General features: G+C 41.4%; 1 protein-coding gene across 1 annotated transcript in view; it reads right to left on the reverse strand.

Annotated features, from left to right (window-relative positions):
- tdrd12 (tudor domain containing 12) overlaps nt 1-19,672 on the reverse strand; it is a 28,859-nt gene extending 9,187 nt beyond the window's left edge. The window contains exons 1-30 of the mRNA XM_035155956.2: nt 19,589-19,672; nt 19,263-19,323; nt 18,507-18,671; nt 18,250-18,386; nt 17,567-17,686; nt 17,315-17,370; nt 17,043-17,128; nt 16,458-16,715; nt 16,258-16,373; nt 16,125-16,190; nt 15,957-16,008; nt 14,848-14,927; nt 14,617-14,676; nt 12,306-12,386; nt 11,962-12,022; nt 10,952-11,059; nt 9,072-9,257; nt 8,781-8,934; nt 8,532-8,659; nt 7,813-8,004; nt 6,703-6,831; nt 6,439-6,556; nt 5,254-5,393; nt 4,893-5,122; nt 4,620-4,701; nt 4,153-4,337; nt 3,694-3,901; nt 2,752-2,844; nt 1,701-1,873; nt 1,356-1,604 (exon numbers count right to left, since the gene is read on the reverse strand). Coding sequence (XP_035011847.1) covers nt 1,356-1,604; nt 1,701-1,873; nt 2,752-2,844; nt 3,694-3,901; nt 4,153-4,337; nt 4,620-4,701; nt 4,893-5,122; nt 5,254-5,393; nt 6,439-6,556; nt 6,703-6,831; nt 7,813-8,004; nt 8,532-8,659; nt 8,781-8,934; nt 9,072-9,257; nt 10,952-11,059; nt 11,962-12,022; nt 12,306-12,386; nt 14,617-14,676; nt 14,848-14,927; nt 15,957-16,008; nt 16,125-16,190; nt 16,258-16,373; nt 16,458-16,715; nt 17,043-17,128; nt 17,315-17,370; nt 17,567-17,686; nt 18,250-18,386; nt 18,507-18,671; nt 19,263-19,286 — 3,737 coding nt within the window. The 5' untranslated portion in view covers nt 19,287-19,323; nt 19,589-19,672. The remainder of the gene's footprint in view (nt 1-1,355; nt 1,605-1,700; nt 1,874-2,751; nt 2,845-3,693; nt 3,902-4,152; nt 4,338-4,619; nt 4,702-4,892; nt 5,123-5,253; nt 5,394-6,438; nt 6,557-6,702; nt 6,832-7,812; nt 8,005-8,531; nt 8,660-8,780; nt 8,935-9,071; nt 9,258-10,951; nt 11,060-11,961; nt 12,023-12,305; nt 12,387-14,616; nt 14,677-14,847; nt 14,928-15,956; nt 16,009-16,124; nt 16,191-16,257; nt 16,374-16,457; nt 16,716-17,042; nt 17,129-17,314; nt 17,371-17,566; nt 17,687-18,249; nt 18,387-18,506; nt 18,672-19,262; nt 19,324-19,588) is intronic.
- Nucleotides 19,673-21,244: the final 1,572 nt, after the last annotated feature.

A 21,244-nucleotide genomic window follows, 5' to 3' on the forward strand; every position in this document is an offset into this window, starting at 1 on the left:
CTACATAGTGATTAGTGAGTGATTTCAGCTGGAAGTACAGCTGCAGACATCACAAGAGCAGGAAACAGGAAAAGACAGGAAGTTCAGCTGGAGACACACAAGATGACAAGATCACAACAAAATGTTCCTAATAAATCAGGAAACGGAGAACTCAAGAGTGTAAACAACCAAATAGAATGCAAAACCAAATTCAAGGAAATACTCTTGATAGGGAAAATGTACATAATATAAGATCTCCAAACAGTCTTAGTACAAAAGGGCACAATCATGACAGTGACTCAATTCTCAAAAGGCCAATATACTATTGATATCTTGGAGAGAAAAAAAAGAAAAGATTACAGCATGTCAGAAAAACTGTTCAGCTAAACTTAAAGGGGACATATCATGAAAATTCCACTTTGTTAGTGCTTCTACACGTTAATGTGGGTATCTGACATGTCTACCAACCCAAAAACTCTGGGAAAAAAACCTCCGTGTTTTGTTATGGTTCCTCTAAGTCAGAAACGTCATGCTTGAGTGACTAATGAGCTTCCTGTGTACTGTGTCGTCACAATACACTGGAAGTCTCCCTATGGCCCGCCCCACCTAGGTTCGCGGGTTTACGAAAGCGGAAGCCACGCCATTCTCAAGCGCGCAGCCGCCTGGCTGTTCACAAGGGACGTGCATTTCTCCGCGCTGGTCAGCCCCATAGACTGTATATATAAGGTCAGCCCGCGATTCTGCTTTCTCCGCTTGTTGTTGTACCCGTTGAATGTCGGGGTTCAGGGGTAAATGATGGTCTTCATAGCCCCCCCCCACCCCTCTCTTTCTCTCTCTGTCTATCTGCTTGTGTGCTTGTAGTGGATGGGCAGAGGGGGACATTTAATTATGTGATTGGGAAAATTAAAACTCCAGGACAACAGAAGGGGAATACAAAGTATGGGATGCATATTTGATAATTTATATCATATAAAATATGTAATTTATATCGTTTAAAATCATGGGGGGAGAGGGGGGAGGGGGGAGCTGGCTCATTAGCATTTAAAGGAACAGGCACTCAAAACAGGTCACTCTGTGGAGGGCTGTTTTAGACAGGGTAAAAAGGGTGCTGTTTGAAATGATCCTTGTGGTATTTTGACCAAAGTATGTTACAGACATTTCATTAAGACCCCAAGGAACCATATCAACTTGTGGTAAAATGGGCATGCTATGTCCCCTTTAACAGAAGAAAACTCTTTGAAGTCTGAAAAAAGAAAACCTAGTCAAACTAGTGATTTTTCAGTGTTATTGGTAAATCTATTTGAGCAGAACTTGGGAGTGAAGACACCAACCTCATCATCTGTTTAGCTGACTTTAGATCAGGAGTGTGATTGTACCTCTGTTCATCTGCAGACTGAATTTCTGAGAGAGCTTCCTGCTCAAACACTGGGAACAGGCGGAGTTGACAAGCTGGTGGTGCTGGGACTGGGGTGTGGTTCATTGGAGATACTGGGTTTAATGGCTCACATGGCTCGAGTTGAGGAGGGGCAGAAAGCTTCCTGGCCTCGGCTGCTCTGAAGACTTCAGCCAGAACTTCTTCCTCAGCTTTGATCCTGACTTCAAGAGACACCGAGTTGTCCTTCAACCTACAAACGTCACACGCAACATGCTGCTTCAGCCTTTTTCATTTATTGAGAATGGCTGATAATCCTGACTTGTACTCTCTAATTGACAGTACTTACCCGTATGTGTGGCCTGCCTCTTTGCTGCTGCTGTCTTCACCCTCCTGGCACAGTGTCCTCAGCAGTTTTAGATGCTCCGCGTTGCTGACTCCCATTCCAGTATTCAGAATCTCAGACTGGACACTATATTCGTTGATGACAGTTTTCATACCTGGCACCTGGCTCACCCGGACCTCAAAAACAGGAAATAACCAAATTTGCTGATGCCCATAGAAACCAAACAGTCCAGGGATCACAGGCTTTAAAGGAAGTTCTGGTTTGAATCCAGTAGATCTTCTCCACCTGCAGCCATGAAACGGGGTCAATGTAATCTTATGGGGCAACAGTGACAGTCTACAAAATGTCTTTGTAGACTGTTTTGTGAATGTTTTTCCACCAATAAAAGGCTCAAATTGTTATTTCACATCTTTGCTAAAAGCCTGGCAACATTACGCATGTCTCGCTTAACGAGAAGCTCACTCAACTGTGCAGCAACTGTTCCTCCTTCTCTGATGTCTGCTCTCTGTCTCTACATAAACTCCGGCTCAAGAAAGTAGGGACGACCATCAAAGTCAAATGCTTCAGAAAAAGATTCAGAATTTCAGCCATTAAAAATTCTCTCAGTAAAATCTCAACTCCTCTGCAACTGTCTTTTACTCTCACTCATGTTTCCATCACCATCCTCCTGCAACTACCCAAGTCTCACAGGACTGGAGTCTCATGGGAGTGAGACTTGTTGGTTGATTAGCAGACAAAGAGAGAGACTGTCACTGTTGCCACTTAAGATTATATTGTAGCTGCTGCCACTGTGTTGCGGCTGCCAGTGGAGGCGATCTACTGGAAGCTTGAAGCTTTTGTGTGTATCATTCATTCACACACCCACAATTATAGACATAAGACCAAGGTTGAAAAATACGAGAATTTCCCTTTAGCGTGCAATATATTACAATGGAAATTGTTTAATACATAGCAGTCAGCCAAGGAAACCCTGTAAAATGTATTAGTAACTCACAAAATGTTGACCATCAATAACGCAGTGAGTTTATGAGGAGATGATTGAGTGAAAACACACCATGGGATCAACAAAGACAGTGTTTCCCAGACTGAGAACTGCTCTGGCACGGTGCTGCAGACCTCGGATCTTCTGACTGATGGCTCTGGTGACCTGCAGAACAAATGTATGATATTTCATGACTAAACAAAATCTGTCTTTATAGACAGGGCTCCAGAACGACCAAGAATTTGTTAAGTGCGAGTAAAAATGTTCCTTGGTCGCACCAGTGCGCCAAACCTTTAGCTGGTGTTTCTCTGTATGAGCTCAAGTCGTATCGCTTCCTCATCTCATCTACCACCCCCTCATTCACTGACACGTGAAGCTGAGATGAGGGAGAGGAGGTGAACTAGCTGGTAAATGTCTAACAGTGAAAGGGTTTCCACTACCGACAGACGGTGTAAAATTACTAGTGCTGCTGAATCAGGATCAGAGCAGAAGCAGCGGTTGGTTTGTATCGTGTCAGAGTCTCTGTCTGAGTGTCCTCCCTCCACACTCCTGCTGACCTGTGCTCACTTTAACTATAAACACCAACACTAATCACAAGTTACTAGGACCTGAAAGGAACTGGAGTTTACTTTGTTTGATTGATTCGATCCAGAGTTTACAAGACACGTACTACTATTATAGGCTTATTCTGCTGTGCAAAACCAAAATACTGACTGACTTCTGTGGCTCTGTGTTTATAACAGCACCACAACACTATTTGATGACAGTGAATCAGTTCACTAAGCATTCAGTAACAGTCTGTTCAAAATGTCAGGTGCTTTTTTTAAAGATTTTTCTTGATTAATCTTTGATTATGTTCTGGCCTGCCATCTCCTGGCTTACAAAACAATTGGCTCACGGCCAAACTTACTTGTCAACCCCTGACATAATGGATGAATGAAGTAAATTAATAGAGAAAAAAAATTGTGGTATTGTGTTTATCTGTAAGAGCAAAGTGAGGTGATGGGCAGGAACCTTTGGGTGCCAGTCGATCTCGGCATCAACTGGTTTGATGCGGCAGACAATGATCTCCACAGCCTGGCAGGACAGAGAGTGAAACTGCTCCGGCAGCTGAAGGATCTGATGGGATTTCACCTCCTCTTCCTTTCCAGTGTCAATAAACTGCACTAAGACCCTGAAAAACAAGTGGTCACCTCTGCCTGGGACAGAGAGGATCTTCACCCTGCCAGGGTGCAAACAATTCTGTTAACAGGTGTTTACCTACATAGCTGTAATTCAGAAAGACCCATACCGTTCTTAAAGGTGAAATAAGCTACAGTTAAAAAATATAAGACACCAAGTGGAACCATTTTTCAGTTTTAGAGAAGAAAATTCTGTATCATTCAGCTTCAAGTGTTGTGGCTGAAGGATGTTTCAAGCCTGTAAAGCCTGTGTGATCATCTCCTGAGCTTGTATTTAATTCTTAGGTCAGACCTGTGGAAGTCGTTGTCCTCCTGCACAGCGTATAAGCCTCCTTCCGACAACTCTGTGCCGGGTCCTGGTTTCTTATCAGCATAGTAAGAAGCCATCTCAGATGCTAAGCCATCAAAACCATTATCATCTTTCCTGACGATGCGACCATAGAAGACTGATGCCGTCTTGATATAGAGAGGTAAAACCTGAGACACAACACAGGTTCAAATTAGTATGCTGTACTCGGCAGCAGATGAATCTCAATTCAACTATTTCAAATCAAAGAACTTAATATTATTTCAACAAATGAGATTAAAACTTCAAAACAACCCAAGTTGAGAAAATGTTAAGTCAAAGTTTGTTAAATTAACAGATCTTTTTTGTTTGTTTGTTAATAGGTAAGTTCTGTAAAGGAGTGAGACAGAAATCTTTGACAGAATTTTAGAAACAAGAGACACAACAAAAGAAACAGATACAAATGTCCTCACTTCTATGACCCCAGCTGCAGGAAGGTCGGACTGATCCAGCTGGGAAATGAACTTGTGACGGTCGGGACATGTTCTACTGTCTCTGCAGAGGAGAAACACACAGAAACAAAGCGTATTTTAAAAATCAGCAAAGTGTAAAATATATTTTTCTTCAGAATAATTCAGTATTTAACATTCTGTGAAAACTCCTATGTGTTGGATAAAAACAAAATGATAACAAACAAAAACTAAAATATTTCATAAAGCAGTTTATCATTATTTGAAGAAGCAGACCTGCAGACTCCAAAGCTCTTCAGGTAGCTGCAGAGAGGCCTGTTGGTCTTCAGGTCCTCCCTGGCCATATGGATGCCATGGCCGAAAGACAGTAGCTCAGGGGGCAGCAAGGCGTTGGTTCGTCCCAGGTAACGCACAACCCCCACAACATGAGGAGCGTTCCTCTCTGAGATCAACAGCACTGACCTGGTGACAGGAGGGCGGCTCGCTGTTTGATCCTGGGTGGAAACCTTAAAGAAATCAAAGACAAATTTAATCCAGGGCACTCGTGAAGCCGCTGATGTGGACACTGGAACTGTAGTTACATTACTAATTTTTTTAACCAAATTGATCCTGAGAATAATGACTTGATTATTCTCACCCGTTCTGAGAGGTTTCTGAAGTTTTCAGACATGCTGAAGAGTCGACTGCCAAACAGCTTGGGAGAAGTGGGGAAACCGTAGTGGATGACGCAAGATGCATCTCTGATTCCAAAACACTTCAGACACTCGTTGGTGGTCACTACAAGTAAATTGTCAAAGAACAAAAGGTCAGGGATAGCAGCACTCCTAATGTTCAGGGAGAAAATTCTGTGAACTGTAGGGTTGGGAACTGAAGCTTGATTCCTAATTAGAGCGGAATCCCAAATGCTGGGTTCTATGTACTAGGAAAAAGAGTTGAATTTCTCTTTTAATCAACCTTAAAGAGATTTAATCATTATTTTAAAAAAAAGAAAAAAGGCTGCAAATGTCTTCAAGGATGTGGGGTGTCCTGCAAGGAGCTTTTTATTCATCTGCCAAGTTCTGTCTGTTATACGAGCTACCACTTAGTATCAACAATTAATGTCCGAGCAGCTGTATGAAAGACTGGCTGTACTTTGACAGAGAAAACGACAAAAAGGAAAAGGGTGTGGTAAATGCCAGGTGTTTAAAAGCTGCAAGTCGGCTCGCACCTTGAATCTAGCCAAATATTTAGTGCAGCAAAGCATTGATTTGGAGCAATGTACAGTGTTGGATGTTTTGGGGTCTCCAGGTGTGAGTGTGTCAGCCTGCTCAAGCACCTTGAGTCCTGCCTCGGGATGAGCCAGGGACAGTGAGCCGCGAGACACAGTTCCCTTCAGCAATGAAGGGAAAGATGACTAAAGAGAAAACTGTGAATTGTTGCAAACATCTTTAACATGCTCTCCGTTTTCATACAATTAGGTGTTGTTTACCTACGGCACTGAATGTTCTTAAGTTATCATATTTTGCCCCTATTGCTGCTCTGATGGACTTTTATTTTTCTAGAACATATCTATATATTATGTCAGTATTTTTCCTATAAATACGATGTACAGGAACAAGCAGTTATAAATGTATGTAATGCTATGTTAATATTCTGTTAATGCTAAAAAGAATACACATATTTAACATTTTACCCCCTTTTTTTTTTTACCATATTGGGATTGAAAATCGGAATCGATAAGCGGAATCAGAATCAACAAAATTCAAACAACTCCCCAGCCCTAGTGAGCTCCAAATATTTTTACTGATAAGTAAAGAGCAGCCATCAGAATCATTCAGTTTACCCAGAATAACATGAGTTCCAGGCCCGATGTTTTTCCTCCACTGCTGGATGACAAAGTCAAACTGGTATGTTAACCCCTCGTGAGTCTTGAGGCAGAAAGCAGATTTGTGACTCACGGCCTGGAGATGAGAAAAAACAAAACACTTAGGTAGACAAGACGTACAGTTTGATAAAACTTGGTGTTGGGCAAACAGTGGTTCTACCTCTCCAAAGAGGATTTATAGCACTGGGAATAACAATATAAGAACTAAAGTTGTTGTTTCACCTTGAACACATCTTCAACTTCCTGAGCACAGTTGGCTATGATCAGAGTCTTCTGGCCAACATCTGGGCTGAAATCCAACATCCCCAACAGTTCTGAGATCTTACTGCTCTCTAGAGTCATGAGGATGAACTGTAGGAAGAGAAACATTAAATAAAATCAAAAATGTCTACACAATAACTTATGACAGTGACTTGTGTCATCCTAGTCTTGATTTCTTTTTTATTTATTTTACCATAAAATATAGCAGCAACATTTGTATATTATACAATTATTTTTATAGACAAACTTGTTTGGTTCATTTTTGTGCATCAGTGGTGACACTCACATCACTAATGATCAATACGTTGTCTGACGCTGCAGTTATAAAGTGAAAGTGTCTGTTCCTCACAGCAGCAATCACATCACAGAGTAACAGTCTTATCACATGACAACAGGAGAGTTGACTAACATTTGGTGTTAAAAGATTAGATATTTTGAGGGTCTACTGTCACAACTGAGCAGCACAGGTTGCATTTTTTCTGTCCGAGTCAGAGTGAAGAACTAACATGGCCCTGCACGAACCAGACAGGTAGTTTTTGTGTCGTACATTCTCAACCCGATGCAGTTAATGTAAGCTGCACTGAGTTTGCGTTTCCCTGTCCCTGACACACATGGTTATTGCTCATTTTCCCCGATTACAGACATGTGCAGTGTAAAAATTAAAGAGAAGATAGATAGAGGGAGAGAGAGAAAAAAGCTGTACAGACACTGAGCCTAAACATGTTTTCTTGTTAAATGTCCGGTGTAATAGGTAACACCTGTGTTGTCACAAATTTTGATGGGGGAGGGGGGAATGTCCACACTGTGGCATCCCTTACCTCCACCAAGAAGCTTCTGTTTTCATTGCTGTTTGTTGTTTCATTGTTTTCTGTCAGCAGGAATACTCAAAAACTCCTGAACCAATATCCAGGACATTTTATGGAGGGGTGGGACATGATCCAAATTGTTAGCCTTGGTGGAGGTATGTGCTTTTTGAGCTCCCTTCTAGTTTACCATATTTTGATATTTTAGTATCTATCTGAGCAAAGTGTGTCATGGCAATAGGATAAGGTTTTTGCTTTAATGAATTACCTGCTGAACGTTACCATAGAGAGCAGCTTCCTCAGGGACAGTCATAACAATGCAGGGGTAGGGCATGTGATTGGTTAACAATCCCTCCACTTGACTGGTCCATCTTTTCGCCACAGCAACAAGCTGCAGAGGACTGGAGGCCTTCTCCTCGCTGGAGGTCACCTTCTGGAAATGCTGCAAAATGATCTCCATCTAACAGGAGAGTATATATGTTTTTTTTAAATGCTTGGGAAAAAAATCCTTTCATTTTGGATGGAAATGCTGCAAAATGATCTCATCTAACAGGAGAGTATATATGTTTTTTTTAAATGCTTGGGAAAAAAATCCTTTCATTTTGTAGGAGAGGAAAGGCTTATGTGACCATAAACCATTACGAACTACACCGGATTTATTTCACAATCATTTTATTGCAGAGAAACAAATATCCCTCCCTAATTGTTCATGGTTCCTTTTCAATGTGTGTGTTGTTTGTTTTTATTTCCTACATGTGTATACCTTTGAGAAAAAAAACTAAATGATGTCGTCATCTGAACATTTATTTTAAAGAGACGACAGTGGTGTGGTTATCTTAATTCCACACTGCAAACTCATTTCTACATTGTAGTTAAAATATTGTATATTATATTATAATTCATTTTATATAAGAATATTGTTAAAACTGTTCACTGTTTGCAGCTATTTTAGCACAGTAGCTGACAAATATAAACAATGACGTTTACCTCATCCGGAGCGAAAGTGAAGAGCTGGTCGGCCTCGTCCAACAGCAGGTGATGAAGACGCAGGAACATGAAGCAGTGACAAGACAGCAGACGGACAAAACTAAAGGGTGTGGTCACTAACAGCAGGCCTGTTAAAATTCAAAAATACAGGAAATCATGTGTCTGCATTTGGAAATCTCATTAATAATCATAGAAATGTTGAGGCATTAACCGATCAGATCAGGAGGACTGAGAATGTGCTTTGCTCACAGTTCTTCGGGATCCTGATAGCCTTGGCCTCGTCCTTCCCAACACCCAGCAGCAGGACGATGGGATGGAGCATGTGGGTGATCTTGAAATCCTCCAGCAGGTCATACACCTGCTGGACTTTCTCCCAGCCTGGACACAGCAGCACTGCGATGGGCTGGATACCCATCAACACAGAAAGAACAGATCCCAAAATTAGAGCACCACCTTCTGAAAACAAAAATATCAGATCATGGATAAAGTACGCAAGTTTAATTCCATAAACACGTTCCTGATCGGTGTTCATATACTCACCCCTGTGCTGGAGGTGAGGGAACTGAAGATGGAGTTGAGCAGGATGTGGGTGAGGAGTGGTGCTAGGTAGCTGAGCGGCTGGTCAGCAATGTGGGACACAATGATGGTGTTGCATCCTCGAGACACAGCTGGCCAGCTGTAACAGTCAGCTGGAGACAGAGTGTTGTACTGCTTCCTCTGAAGCACCTAGAAACAGATTGATCACTATGTGAAACTCAGGTGGAGTTAATGTGGCTTGGTTTCAGAGTGAATAAACATCTTTCTGATAGAAACAGTCTACAAACAAAAACAAGATCCCAAAGTTTATTTGGCTTTCCATCATCTCATCATGAGTCTTTTTGTCAGTGACAGCTGCAGTTGATCAGGGGAAGGCCACTGAAGGATCTGCAGCCAGCCTATCATCTCCCTTTGTCTCTGGTCACCCCTGCCAAGAGAAAGCCATCAAGGGCAAACTGGCTCCTGGAGCTCCTTCAGCTGAAGTTTAGAGGGAGTTCTTCTGGACTGTGGTGTCAGCTGTGGTTGGTGCTGTTGGCCTTTTCCATAGTCATGTTAGTCAAATACTGCTATAGTGTCAAACAACTACTGTCAGTGTCTGTAGTTTTTGCCAAATAGTCTCAACTATTCAAGGTCCAGTGGTGGATCACTGAAACACTTCCAAAGCTGCTATTTCTACCAGTGGTGTGCTGTCAGGGAAAGCAAGTCAAGCAGTGCTTGACCTGTTGAATCTAAAAATGTCTAAAAATAGACATCCATTAAACGATCCCTAAGTGGAAGCGATATCTCTCCTTCCATCTGATCCCAAGACACCGCTGTTCCTAATAAAGGATCTGATGTTGCCTGTTTGCATTCATTTTGAATTTATGCCCTCTTGTGGGGGCAGCAGGTTATTGTCTCGAGAAGCTATCTTGTGTACTGTTTGCAAATACCGAAGCTTGTCGAGCGGAAGGGAGAGCAGCTTGTTTTGGAGTTGTTCGCATTGAGGATCAAACCTTGGATCTCTGATGGCAGACTGACTACAGACTGAGTGCTTGTCAAGCTAACGCTGACTTCACCTGCACTGTTCAGAGATCCGGTATGTTGTGACTTGTGAGCATTATCATACGCAGTGTGAAAATTACTTAGGAAGTTACTAAAAATGTTTCTTCCTCACTGGTGACACAGCAGTGAAAAAACAAACAAATTACATTGATTAATCACCTGCAGGAAGTTTGAGAAAGAATATTGTTACACAAGTTGAGCAGATAGTCGTTTACACTCACTCACACTCAAGTAAGTTAAAGAACATTGGCAACAAAAAGTGTGATTACAGGGTTTGCACTACGGCCCACCTCTGCTAAATTATTAGCGACACTGCTTCAGGATAAGAGTAGAAGCACCGGTTGGTTTGTACCATGTCAGAGTCTGGATTTGCTGCCTCTACACTCCTGCTGACCTGCGCTCATGTTACACTATAACAATAAACACAAATACTTATCACAAGGTATTAGGACCTGAACAGTAAAGAAGTTTACTTTGTGTTTGTTTGGTTCGCATGCACACGTTTCCTCTTCAACGATCAAGAGAAAACTTCATAACCATAACCTCAGAGGATTCTTGTATGTTAACGACTGCTAAAACCACAGGAAATGAAAGCTCACAACACACACACACACACACACACAGGTAGATGTGGAACACATTTCTAAAGAATGATGAAAGAAAAATTGAAAGAGCTGCTAATGAGCCAGTGTTTGAATCTGGTCTATTCATTCTTGGGTCTCTTTGGGTTGACTCTCGTATGCACGTCAGGTTAGATTCGGATCAGGAACATTGATCATTAGTTTTTCACATTTTCATGTATAAACAACTTCAAACAAAACTTAGCGAACATTCTTGTTTACCAAGCGGAGAGCTTCAGTGATGGGGGCATCATCCAAACTGCTGCAGGGCTGAACTGGGAGCGCAGAGTGCACCAGAATCCCATTTGACCTGGGCTCACTGGGAACAACCTGTGACCAGTCAGGAGACAAGACAAAGAGAAATAAGACAACACAATGAAGAGCAGTGTCAACCTGCTCTGGTGCTTTCTGGCGTAGTTTAAATCAGACTTTGCAGCAAAGCTGGAGCAGAGCAACAGCCACAGCTGAGTCTAATGACCAGGACATCAACTAGAGTCAATTTTCAATCAATACACACCTCCGCAAAAATCATATAACACTGCTATGAAAAAAAGAACTACTACCCTTTAGGGAAAAAGCAGAGGGGATTGTGTATGCCCCACAAAGAATGAGGCTATTTTTTAGGCTATCAAGTAATGACTAAATTGATTATGACAAGAGATGCTTCAGTGACTTTCGGCCCTTGGGCCACACTGCCTGCCTCAACAGCGTGGTTGCACTGCGGAACAGCTTGCTTTTTATTTTGGCGCCCATGTTGATTAGAGTGTCCACACTGCCTCCTTCAGCAGTGCGGTCCAGCAGCTGTAGTCGCACAGCTCTTCTAGAGAATAGAGGTCTTGCGCCTCACAGCGCCCGTGGTTCACAGCAAAATAGACAGTGAAAATTATCTTTCACCACAATGTTTATCTGTCGAATATGTTATATATATACATATTTGCAACACTTCCTGTACACATTTCAAAGTAAATTACTCTGTGTTTCTGTTGAATGAATCCATTCATATGTTTTATCAAGATTTTGATTGATTGCAAGACCAGAAGATGCATGGCTTCATACTGTAGTGTCCTGGCATTTAGTTGAGTACATAACCCGACTGTTAATCAAGGAAATAAATTATACTAGAAATCTCACAAAGCGGCTCCGCTGCAGAACCGCAGCAGACAACCACAACATGCAGTAGAACCAAATCCAAAAAGGGGAGGTTCTCGTAAGACGAACTTTTACAAACTTACAGCGTCATCTCCAGCTTCTGGATCAGGGTTCAGAGGCTCGGGGTTCAACCACTCCAAAAGCCTGTGGCCAAACACAACACCCATATTAAAACAAAAATCTAAAGTATTAGAGAAAAAACATGACATTTCATGTGATATTACAAGAGATTTATAGAAAATGTTGCTTTGGAATTCAATTGTTTGTTTTTCCACTTTATACGTATTACAGATTTGTGGTCACAAGTCACTAGATATTCATTGCCATTAACAGTTAGTATACTCTACAAGAATTCTAAAGTTTTGTCTAACCGGTTGAGTTCAAACACTGATGGTCATTTGTGTATGTCCACTGAGCTGCAGCTCACCGTGAACAAGCCCCGGCCAATTCACTGCTCCTCATCTTCTTTGTCTCTGCTGGTCCTGACTCTACCAAACTACCTTTGCAGCTGAAAGACAAAGAGACAGTGTAAACCGAATATCACCCACCCACCCACCCACTCAATTACAGTTATCATTGTTAATACCATTGTTGTTGTTGTTGTTGTTGTTATTACTATTATAATATTATCAATTGTCTGTTTGTTTATAAGTTTGTTTGTTGTACAACATTATGGTCATGTCTGCCAATAAAGTTTCATTGACCTACCAGAAGTGCCATGGTAACGAAATTGTAGCGGAAATGCTAGAATACTAACCTAATACAATACAAACCTAAAAGCTCCTGTAAATCTTAACCATCCCATCCGGTTTACTGAGCTGGTAACATATATCCTGAGCCAAATGTTAATATTTATTCAAGAGCAAATTTTATAAAACAGAGCCAGAGACCATTTTATGTATTGCTTTGGTTGTGAATGGACATAGCATGCCCATTTTACCACAAGTTGATATGGTTCCTTGGGGTCGTAATGAAATGTCTGTAACATACTTTGGTCAAAATACCACAAGGATCATATAAAACAGCACCCTTTTTACCCTGTCTAAAACAGCCCTCCACAGAGTGACCTGTTTTGAGTGCCTGTTCCTTTAAATGCTAATGAGCCAGCTCCCCCCTCCCCCCTCATGATTTTAAATGATATAAATTACATATTTTATATGATATAAATTATCAAATATGCATCCCATACTTTGTATTCCCCTTCCGTTGTCCTGGAGTTTTAATTTTCCCAATCACATAATTAAATGTCCCCCTCTGCCCATCCACTACAAGCCACAAGCAGACAGACAGAGAGAGAAAGAGAGGGGTGGGGTGGGGGATGAAGACCATCATTTACCCCCGAACCCCGACATTCAACGGGTACAACAACAAGCGGAGAAAGCAGAATCGCGGGATGACCTTATATACACAGTCTATGGGGCTGACCAGCGCGAGAAATGCTCGGCCCGTGTGAACAGCCAGGCGGCTGCGCGCTTGAGAACGGCGCTGCGCTGCCTCGCAGCGGCGCTTCCGCGTCCGGTGAAACCCGGCGTAACTACTGTAACCCGGCGTACAGTAGTGCTGAACACTGCGGAAGTCTTCCACACTGCTGGCTGTGTGGCGCTGACACAAATTCCAGCTCACGCACGGGAGAGCGAGCGGTCGCGCCCGAGCAACTGCTGCAGCCTCCCAGTCCCAACGATCCAGACAAATGCCACATGTGAGTGAATTGCGGGCTGACCAGCGGAGAAATGCTCGTCCCGTGTGAACAGCCAGGCGGCTGCGTGCTTGGGAATGGCGCTGCGCTGCCTCGCACCTCGCTGCCTCCGGTGTAAACCCGGCGTAACGCGTGTGGTGGGACGGGGGTGGGGGGTGGGGGGTGGGACGGGGGGCAAGACCATGTAGGGAGACTTCCAGTACCTTGTTGCGACACAAAACCCAGGAAGCTCAATCGAGTCGCTCAAGCATGACGTTTCTGACTTAGAGGAACTATAACAAAACGCGCGAGTGTTTTTTCCCCAGAGTTTTTGGGTTGGTAGACATGCCAGATACCCACATTAACCTGTAGAAGCACTAACAAAGTGGAATTTGCATGCTATGTCCCCTTTAAACCTATTTTTAATTCATATCAAATGACTGACTGAATATTCTTTAGAATTAAAAGTGAATTGCTCTTTGAAAGGGTGTACTTGCATGATTATGCTATAATATTATCATTATACCAGTGGTTTAAAATGGTTTCACAATGACGACAATAATAACATTAATCGCAATAAATTTCTGTGACAAAATATTGTCCAAGAAAATGTGTTATTGTGACAGGCCTACCGTAACATTTTTAATAATGCACCAAGTTAGAGATTTCCTTGCACAGTTCGGAGCTTTAGTTATGATAATTTTGTTCATATTGTTCAAGTTAGTTTGGAGCCCTGATGATAAGAGATATGAACTGAGAGATAGGTAGATAGAGTGACAGTGTGTGTTCTGGGACTATCATACATAAGCTACAATCTATTTTTAGATCACTGTAAGCAATTTCCACATCTTCATCTGCCAGATATTCAATTTCATAGCTTAGACTGATTAGAGCCGCAGCTCCACTTTTTGTACTTCTGCAAAGACAGGTCAGTTTAGGTAAAATTGAAGCTACTGAAGGTGAAAGATCAATTCAGTCAACAAAAAGGAAACCAAAAAAGTCAGCTCATTTAACTAAGGTTAAGAAGTGAAGCAAGAAATCAATCACATGCCAGTTTCCTCACCTTATATGGACCACATCCTCGTCTGATGTTACAGGCTCACTGTTGTGTAAAGGGGTTAATCTGTGTTAAAACAAACAAAACAAAAAAACCTGTGGTAAATATTTTACATACAACATGTAAAATCTAAAATTGAGGTTTCGTGAAACGTGACAGTATGACAAAGTGATAAGTGAGTATTGGGCAGATGAATGGTCAATTCACCGAATTTTTAAAGACCAGTTAAAAGCGTACTCTTCCTGTCCTGTGCAGGGGCTGGAGGCCGAAGTCAGCTCTTTAGGTTGACAGTCATTCAGCTCTTCAATCTCACCAACCTGCAAGAGACACAAAGGGCAATTCAGTAAACCCTGATAAAATGATGAGGGTAACTTCGCCATAGGGGAAGCAGTGCCCCTTCCTGGAACAAGACCTGGGAGGGGAGCTCACCAGTGAGCATTTAGTGGCCAAGCCTTCACCCATGGGGCTTGGCCTAGCCCAAAAGTACACCATGGTGCCACCACCATGCGGACTGACCAAGGCATCGCACAACAGTGTTGTGCAAGCAGGGAGGCAGGGAGGCAGGAAAAGGCAGGAGCCTTGATGTGCTGACCCTGGAATGTCAGACTAGCTCTAGGGACATGCACCATTACCTCTCTGGCAGGGAAGGAACCTGGGCTTGTGCAGGAAGTAGAGCAATACCAGCTAGATATAGTTGGGCTCACCTCAATGCAAAGCATAGGTTCTGGAAACTACCAGAGAGGGGCTGGACTCCCTCCTTTTCCAGATTTGCCCAGGGTGATAGGAACCAGGCAGGAGAGGGGATACTCATATATTACTCCATATCCTTGTGGATGGAAAGTCTGAGCTACTTAGTTTAGAGCTGTTAGGCTCAGTGGCCTGATGTATACTGTTCTATTATATTCATCTTTTTTTTCTGCAAGACCGTACTTACCTGGCGTCAATTGACATTAGCAACTCCTTACACCTGATAATCCACAATGATTTAAGCACAGGTAGTATAAACAGTATATCAGGTAGATATACAGGTAGTATAAACAGTCGCTATTACAGTGCTTATATGATGTTGCCAGCATTTAGACAAAATGTGGAGGACTCTGTTCACTTGAAACATAAACATGTGCACAAACACATAAAATATGTATGAAATCAATTGTAAAAATATGTACATAATAAATAGTTGCTTTTTCACTGTGCTCCTAAATTTCATTGTGTGACACAGAAAATAGTTTGCATAGCGCATTGCTGTCACATATACCTTCACCATTCAGCGATGAGGTTGCACATAATCATTGTTCTTTAAAACAAATGACCTTCAGGAGCGAGAACACACGATATGTACTTACACTGTGAGTCGCCTGCTGATAGCTGCTGCCAGGATTCAGAAACTTCAGGAACCTGTAAGAGGATGTGCTCTCTCAGTATCAACCAATTAGTTCAAATAATGTTCGATGTGCTGATGATTTCAGCCAATCAGATAAGAGGTACTCTATGTAACTGAGATCAGTCCTCACTTGAACAAACTGAGGTTTCTGGTCAGAGCTGCAGCCAGAGAGGAGTCAGTGTCGTCTGATGAGTCACTGAAACAACAAAGTAGCAGGTAACTTCACTTAGATTTACTTTCTTACTTGAATAGTATGTGTTTACCTCTCTGTAGCAGCAGTCTGAGAGCTGCTCTGTGATTGGCTGCCGGTAGACAGTTGTTCTTCTGTGATGTTTGGCCTACAGTCTCCATTAGAGGTCCTCAGCTCATGCTGTTGGCTCTGACACAGCAGAGAGGTCAGAGGTCAGAATGCGTGAATATTCATTGCACTACTGACATTAACACAATGAGCGGAGCTGCTCACCTGAGGCGAATAGGGAGCTGTCAGCCAATCACATGCTCTACCCTGATGTCTATCACTGGCAGTCACATCCGTATGTTTACCAGCAGGTGGTTGTGTTACTGCTGTCGGCTTGCTTGAGGTTGTGGAGGCGCTCTGGGTTAAGATGCTGGAGGACAACATGATGGGAAATCGATCCACCTCATCCAACCCACTGCTTTCCGCAGACTCTCTGGTGTAATATGCAAACCTCTTGGCCACAAGGTCATCATTCACACAGATCTGGAAATAAAAACAACTATGAATGGAATTAGAGTGACTTGTTTCTTTGAGAATAAAAATATAAGATCCGGTAAATAAATACAAAAAGAGAAGATGTAAGTTAAAACAGACATCACCATATACAATAACTAAAAACAAAACCTAAACAAGAGACGGGAGATAATGTCATCAACAATAAGATCAAAAAGCATATCATATATATGATCTAACCTACATTGTTATGTGTAAAAACTAAATGTTAAAAAATATTTCCATTTTGACTTTATTTATAAATGTTCTTGATTAATGGCATTTGTTGTGTCCTACACTTGGAAGGTAAAAGTTCACCTTGATGTTTCCAACAGTTAGGTAGAGCTCGATGGAGGTGGAGTCTGAGTCAGATTCAAGCAACACAGCCTCTGTCCAAGTTGACGCTTTGATTTCAAAAGGAAGGACATTTTTAAAGTATCTCCTCAAGAATATAAATATGTTTTAACATCAATCTTACTGCAAAACAGTTTAGAGGACATAATGTTCTTTGAACATGTTAAGTCTCTAAAAATATAAATAGATGAAATGAAAAACAAAGCGGTTGTTAATCTGTCTGCCATGCTGCTCACCTTGTAGCAGGTTGTGTAGGTAGAGCGTAGCGGAGCTGTCCCAATGAGCGGTCGGACTGCAGAGGAAAAGAAGAAGGCCCGAATTAGTGTGGATGGAGTCTAAGTTTTACAATAAAGATAAAACTTCACAACACGGACACACAATGGGTATTTAAATTACTTAAGAACTGTAGACAGCCTATATAGTGTGTTGTGCTTCACAGATCCATCTACTGTTCAGTGGTACAGTAGTAAGCAATGAGGTTGTCTTACATAAGCTCTGCATTCTCCTGGTAAACACACACTCGCAGGGTTGTTGGTTTGATTCGTGCCAGGTGGAACCTCTTCACCCAAAATGGCAGCTGGAGGAAGTTCTGTACAGCAACTCGAATCCTTATCAGACAGAAGTAAAAAAACAAATTAACTACAACGGCACTAAGTAGGGGGCATATCACCATCACCAAATTCAGTCCCCTCAAATTCAATCAATTTCACACACTCATAGAAGTCAGTCCTCGAAATGTTTTTAATTAAATCAAGATCCATGAATTGTACCCTGGAAAAATACTCTATCTCACATTGTTAAAGAAAGAGAAAATTCCTGGATCGGCCCCATGATGCAGATCGACCACACAATTTAACCTACACCATATCTTTACACCAAGTTTCTTGGAAATCTGTTCAGTTGTTTTTGTGTAATCTTGTATACAAACAAACAAACCAACAAAAAAAACAAATGGACAGGGGTAAAAACATAATCCTTGGCTGAGGAAATAAAAAAGCAGAACAAATACACAATCAATGCACACACACACAAACTAAACATCTCTCTGGTATGCCATTTTTTAGTAAATACAGGGCAAGCAAAAAGCAGTTGTTAAAATCTACAAAGTCTCCCAAGACAAGATAAAATGACAGTGGACTGGTGTTGTGGAGGAGCGATGTTCTAATCTTACTGGTCTGAAGCAATGACGAGACGTTCACCGTGGTCAACCAGCAGGCAGCGAGCTTTACAGGATACAGAGTCCATAGTAATTGATTCCACCACGGCCCGACACCACAACTTCATCACTGACCAGTACACCACACACACCTGAAAGGACATGCAGTTAACACTCATCAAATTCACCTCCCGTTCAAGGAAGGAAGGTTTCTCCTAACTGGAGCAGGTGTGCAAGACTATGGGTGAAGATAGACAGCAGGTGGGCATTACCTGTCCCTCCTCTATTGACGTGGGCTTCAGTTTGCACAGGTCCTTAGTAACGTCGTGGTAGAAGAGGTTAATCTGAGACAACATACTGTTGTACTCCTCTGTCGTCTCTGTGTTAGTGCCCCGACACCGAACGACCCGACCCCAGAGACAGGAGGGGTTCTCAACCTGCAGTCCAACAACTTTGTTACAAACAGGCCAAATAAAGTAAATTCACACTCATTTCAAAAGCAAATAAATAAAATTAAAATATCTATTCCTATTTGGAAAAAAAATTATCTTTTAGACTTCCACAGGAAAGACAAAGCCATTAAAAAAAAATAAAATAAAATCCAAGTTTGATGTAAAATGTGAAACCATTGGCAGAATTGTGAATCATCTCTCAATTTTAACCAATAACTAAAATTTTTGCACAAATGTATTAATGACCTTTATAAATTTTCCAGGTGACTTTGAGACTTTTTCAAATATCAATTGATAATAATTATGATTATTAAAAATTTGCTAGGTTGATTTGTCTTATGACGATGTAAGAAAATTACATTTTAATCATTGTCTTTGAGTGGCTTTCAAATTTAAAATATATTAAATAAAAAACTATCAAATCTGATCTGGCTGAAATTAACAACACATAATCAAAATCCCCAATAAATGAACCACTTTCCACTTATAGCCACAAAGCAAGCTCCAGCATTCACATCAACCATCTTATGAACAATTAACCTTAGCTGACGTTAACTCTATGAAAAGCCAACTTACCTTAAGAATTGACATTTCGAGCATTTTGTGGCCGTGTCAGTCCCCAGCCGCTCCTCAGACACTGTAAGACAACAGAGAGCCGGATTGTGACGGGACACCCGCTGAGAGACAAATCACGACTTTCGAGTGGAACTGAAGTCGACATTTTGAACCTGAGGCTGACCCGCGGCTGCCAGCTAGCTAATTCGCTACCGTTAGCTCACCTACAGTAACGCGAGCTCGCTAAAAACCTAAGAAATGTGTGTAGATGACGCAGAATGTGATGGCTTTTCATTTCAATCATGTTTCGTGTCATTTCCCTTATAATTCTAAGCTTAAAAACGAACCTGCGTGCGAGCTTCTCTCCAGGTGACGTCGACCAACCGATGAGACAAAAAGAAAGGAGCGATTCAGGTCCTGGCAGTTAGAGGGCGCTGTGGAGACACACGTCCCGGTGAAAAGCCGTATTAAAGTTGTATTAAATTAGAGGATGGAAGAAGAGTCCAGGCTCTAATCAAACTCTAATGCATCAGATCCAATGTAAACATACCCCATCACAAGTATTACAAATACTACTTCAATCGTACAACTTTCTGCCATAAAAAACTCTATTCATGCCGCCACGTGTACAATAAAACTGCTTTTTTTTATGTTGTTATGTTTTCTCCTTTCATCACCTACTGACCTTTTAACACTAACCCCAACTTTGTTTGCACAGCCCTTTACAAATAAAAAGGCTGAATGTGTTGAACCTAAGTTACAGAGGCGTGACCAACATGAATGGTTGCCTGACATGAAAAAACGAGTATTGGACCTAATAGTTTAATAATAATCAAAAACAACAATAATAACAATAATAATAACAATATTAATAACATTAAATTGTATTTATTTTCACAACACAAAGTATAACATTCTACACAACAGAATAGAATAGAATAGAAAGCTTTATTGCCATTGTACAGGATACAATGAGATTAACAGTGCTCCTCAAGTTTAGTGAATTTAAAATGTAAAAAACAACATAAAATAAATGGTTAAAATACAGAAGGGAGTACATAAATAATAATAATAAAAGAAAAATGATAACCTGGCACCCCAAGTTTGATCAGCATTAATTTCAAAAAGAGTTGATTTTTATCCAAAACTTAAAAGAAGACACTGTCTCAACAGCCTTATTTCCTCAGGCAATTGATTCCAGCTTAATATTGAAATAAAAGATCCAACATCTTGCCTGGGGCCAGGCTACAAGGAGCCATAACAGTAAACTTCTATTTAAAAGCGTAGCTGCTGAATTTTATACAGACCTCAATCATTTCATGGTTTTCTGATTAAGACCAGAGAAAAGGTTGTTGCAGTAATTAAGATATGAGTTAATAAAAGCATGTATGACAGTTTCTGCTTCTCTAGATTTTAAAATGGATCTAATTTGGTAATATTCCTGAGATGGTAAAAACATAATTGGACAACTTTTGTGGTATAGTGCTTAAAGGAAAGGTTAGAGTCAGACAATACACAACATGTTGGTCAATAAATGGCAGTATTTTTTACTGATCTGTTGTGTCCCAATCACAAGGATTCCTGTTTGAGTTTGAGTTGAGCTGAAGGAAATTCGTTGACATCCAGTTTTTCACAGTTTATCTGATGCTGATGTGAGTGATATTTTTGAGTTAATCTAGTCGAGTCTCGTTTGGAGTGTTTGGTTGCTGAGCTACTGTGGAGGGAGGGATGGTAACACAAAGAGATAATTATTTACCAAAACACAGCACTTGTGATAGATAAACCCATGATTTGTCCAGCGCAGACTGCTGAAACCTCATTTAAGATAAAAAATGTACCTTCCTCCACACACTCTACTAACAACTGCACCAGCCCCTCACCCGTCAGCACATACTTCAAATACACTGATGACACTGCCATTCTGGGATTACTCAATAACTCTGTTACAGCCTATCACAGCTCTATTGCTCACTTCACACAGTGGTGCATAAACAACTTCTTAC

Source organism: Hippoglossus stenolepis, chromosome 5 (genome assembly GCF_022539355.2).
Source record: "Hippoglossus stenolepis isolate QCI-W04-F060 chromosome 5, HSTE1.2, whole genome shotgun sequence".
NCBI lineage: Eukaryota > Metazoa > Chordata > Actinopteri > Pleuronectiformes > Pleuronectidae > Hippoglossus > Hippoglossus stenolepis.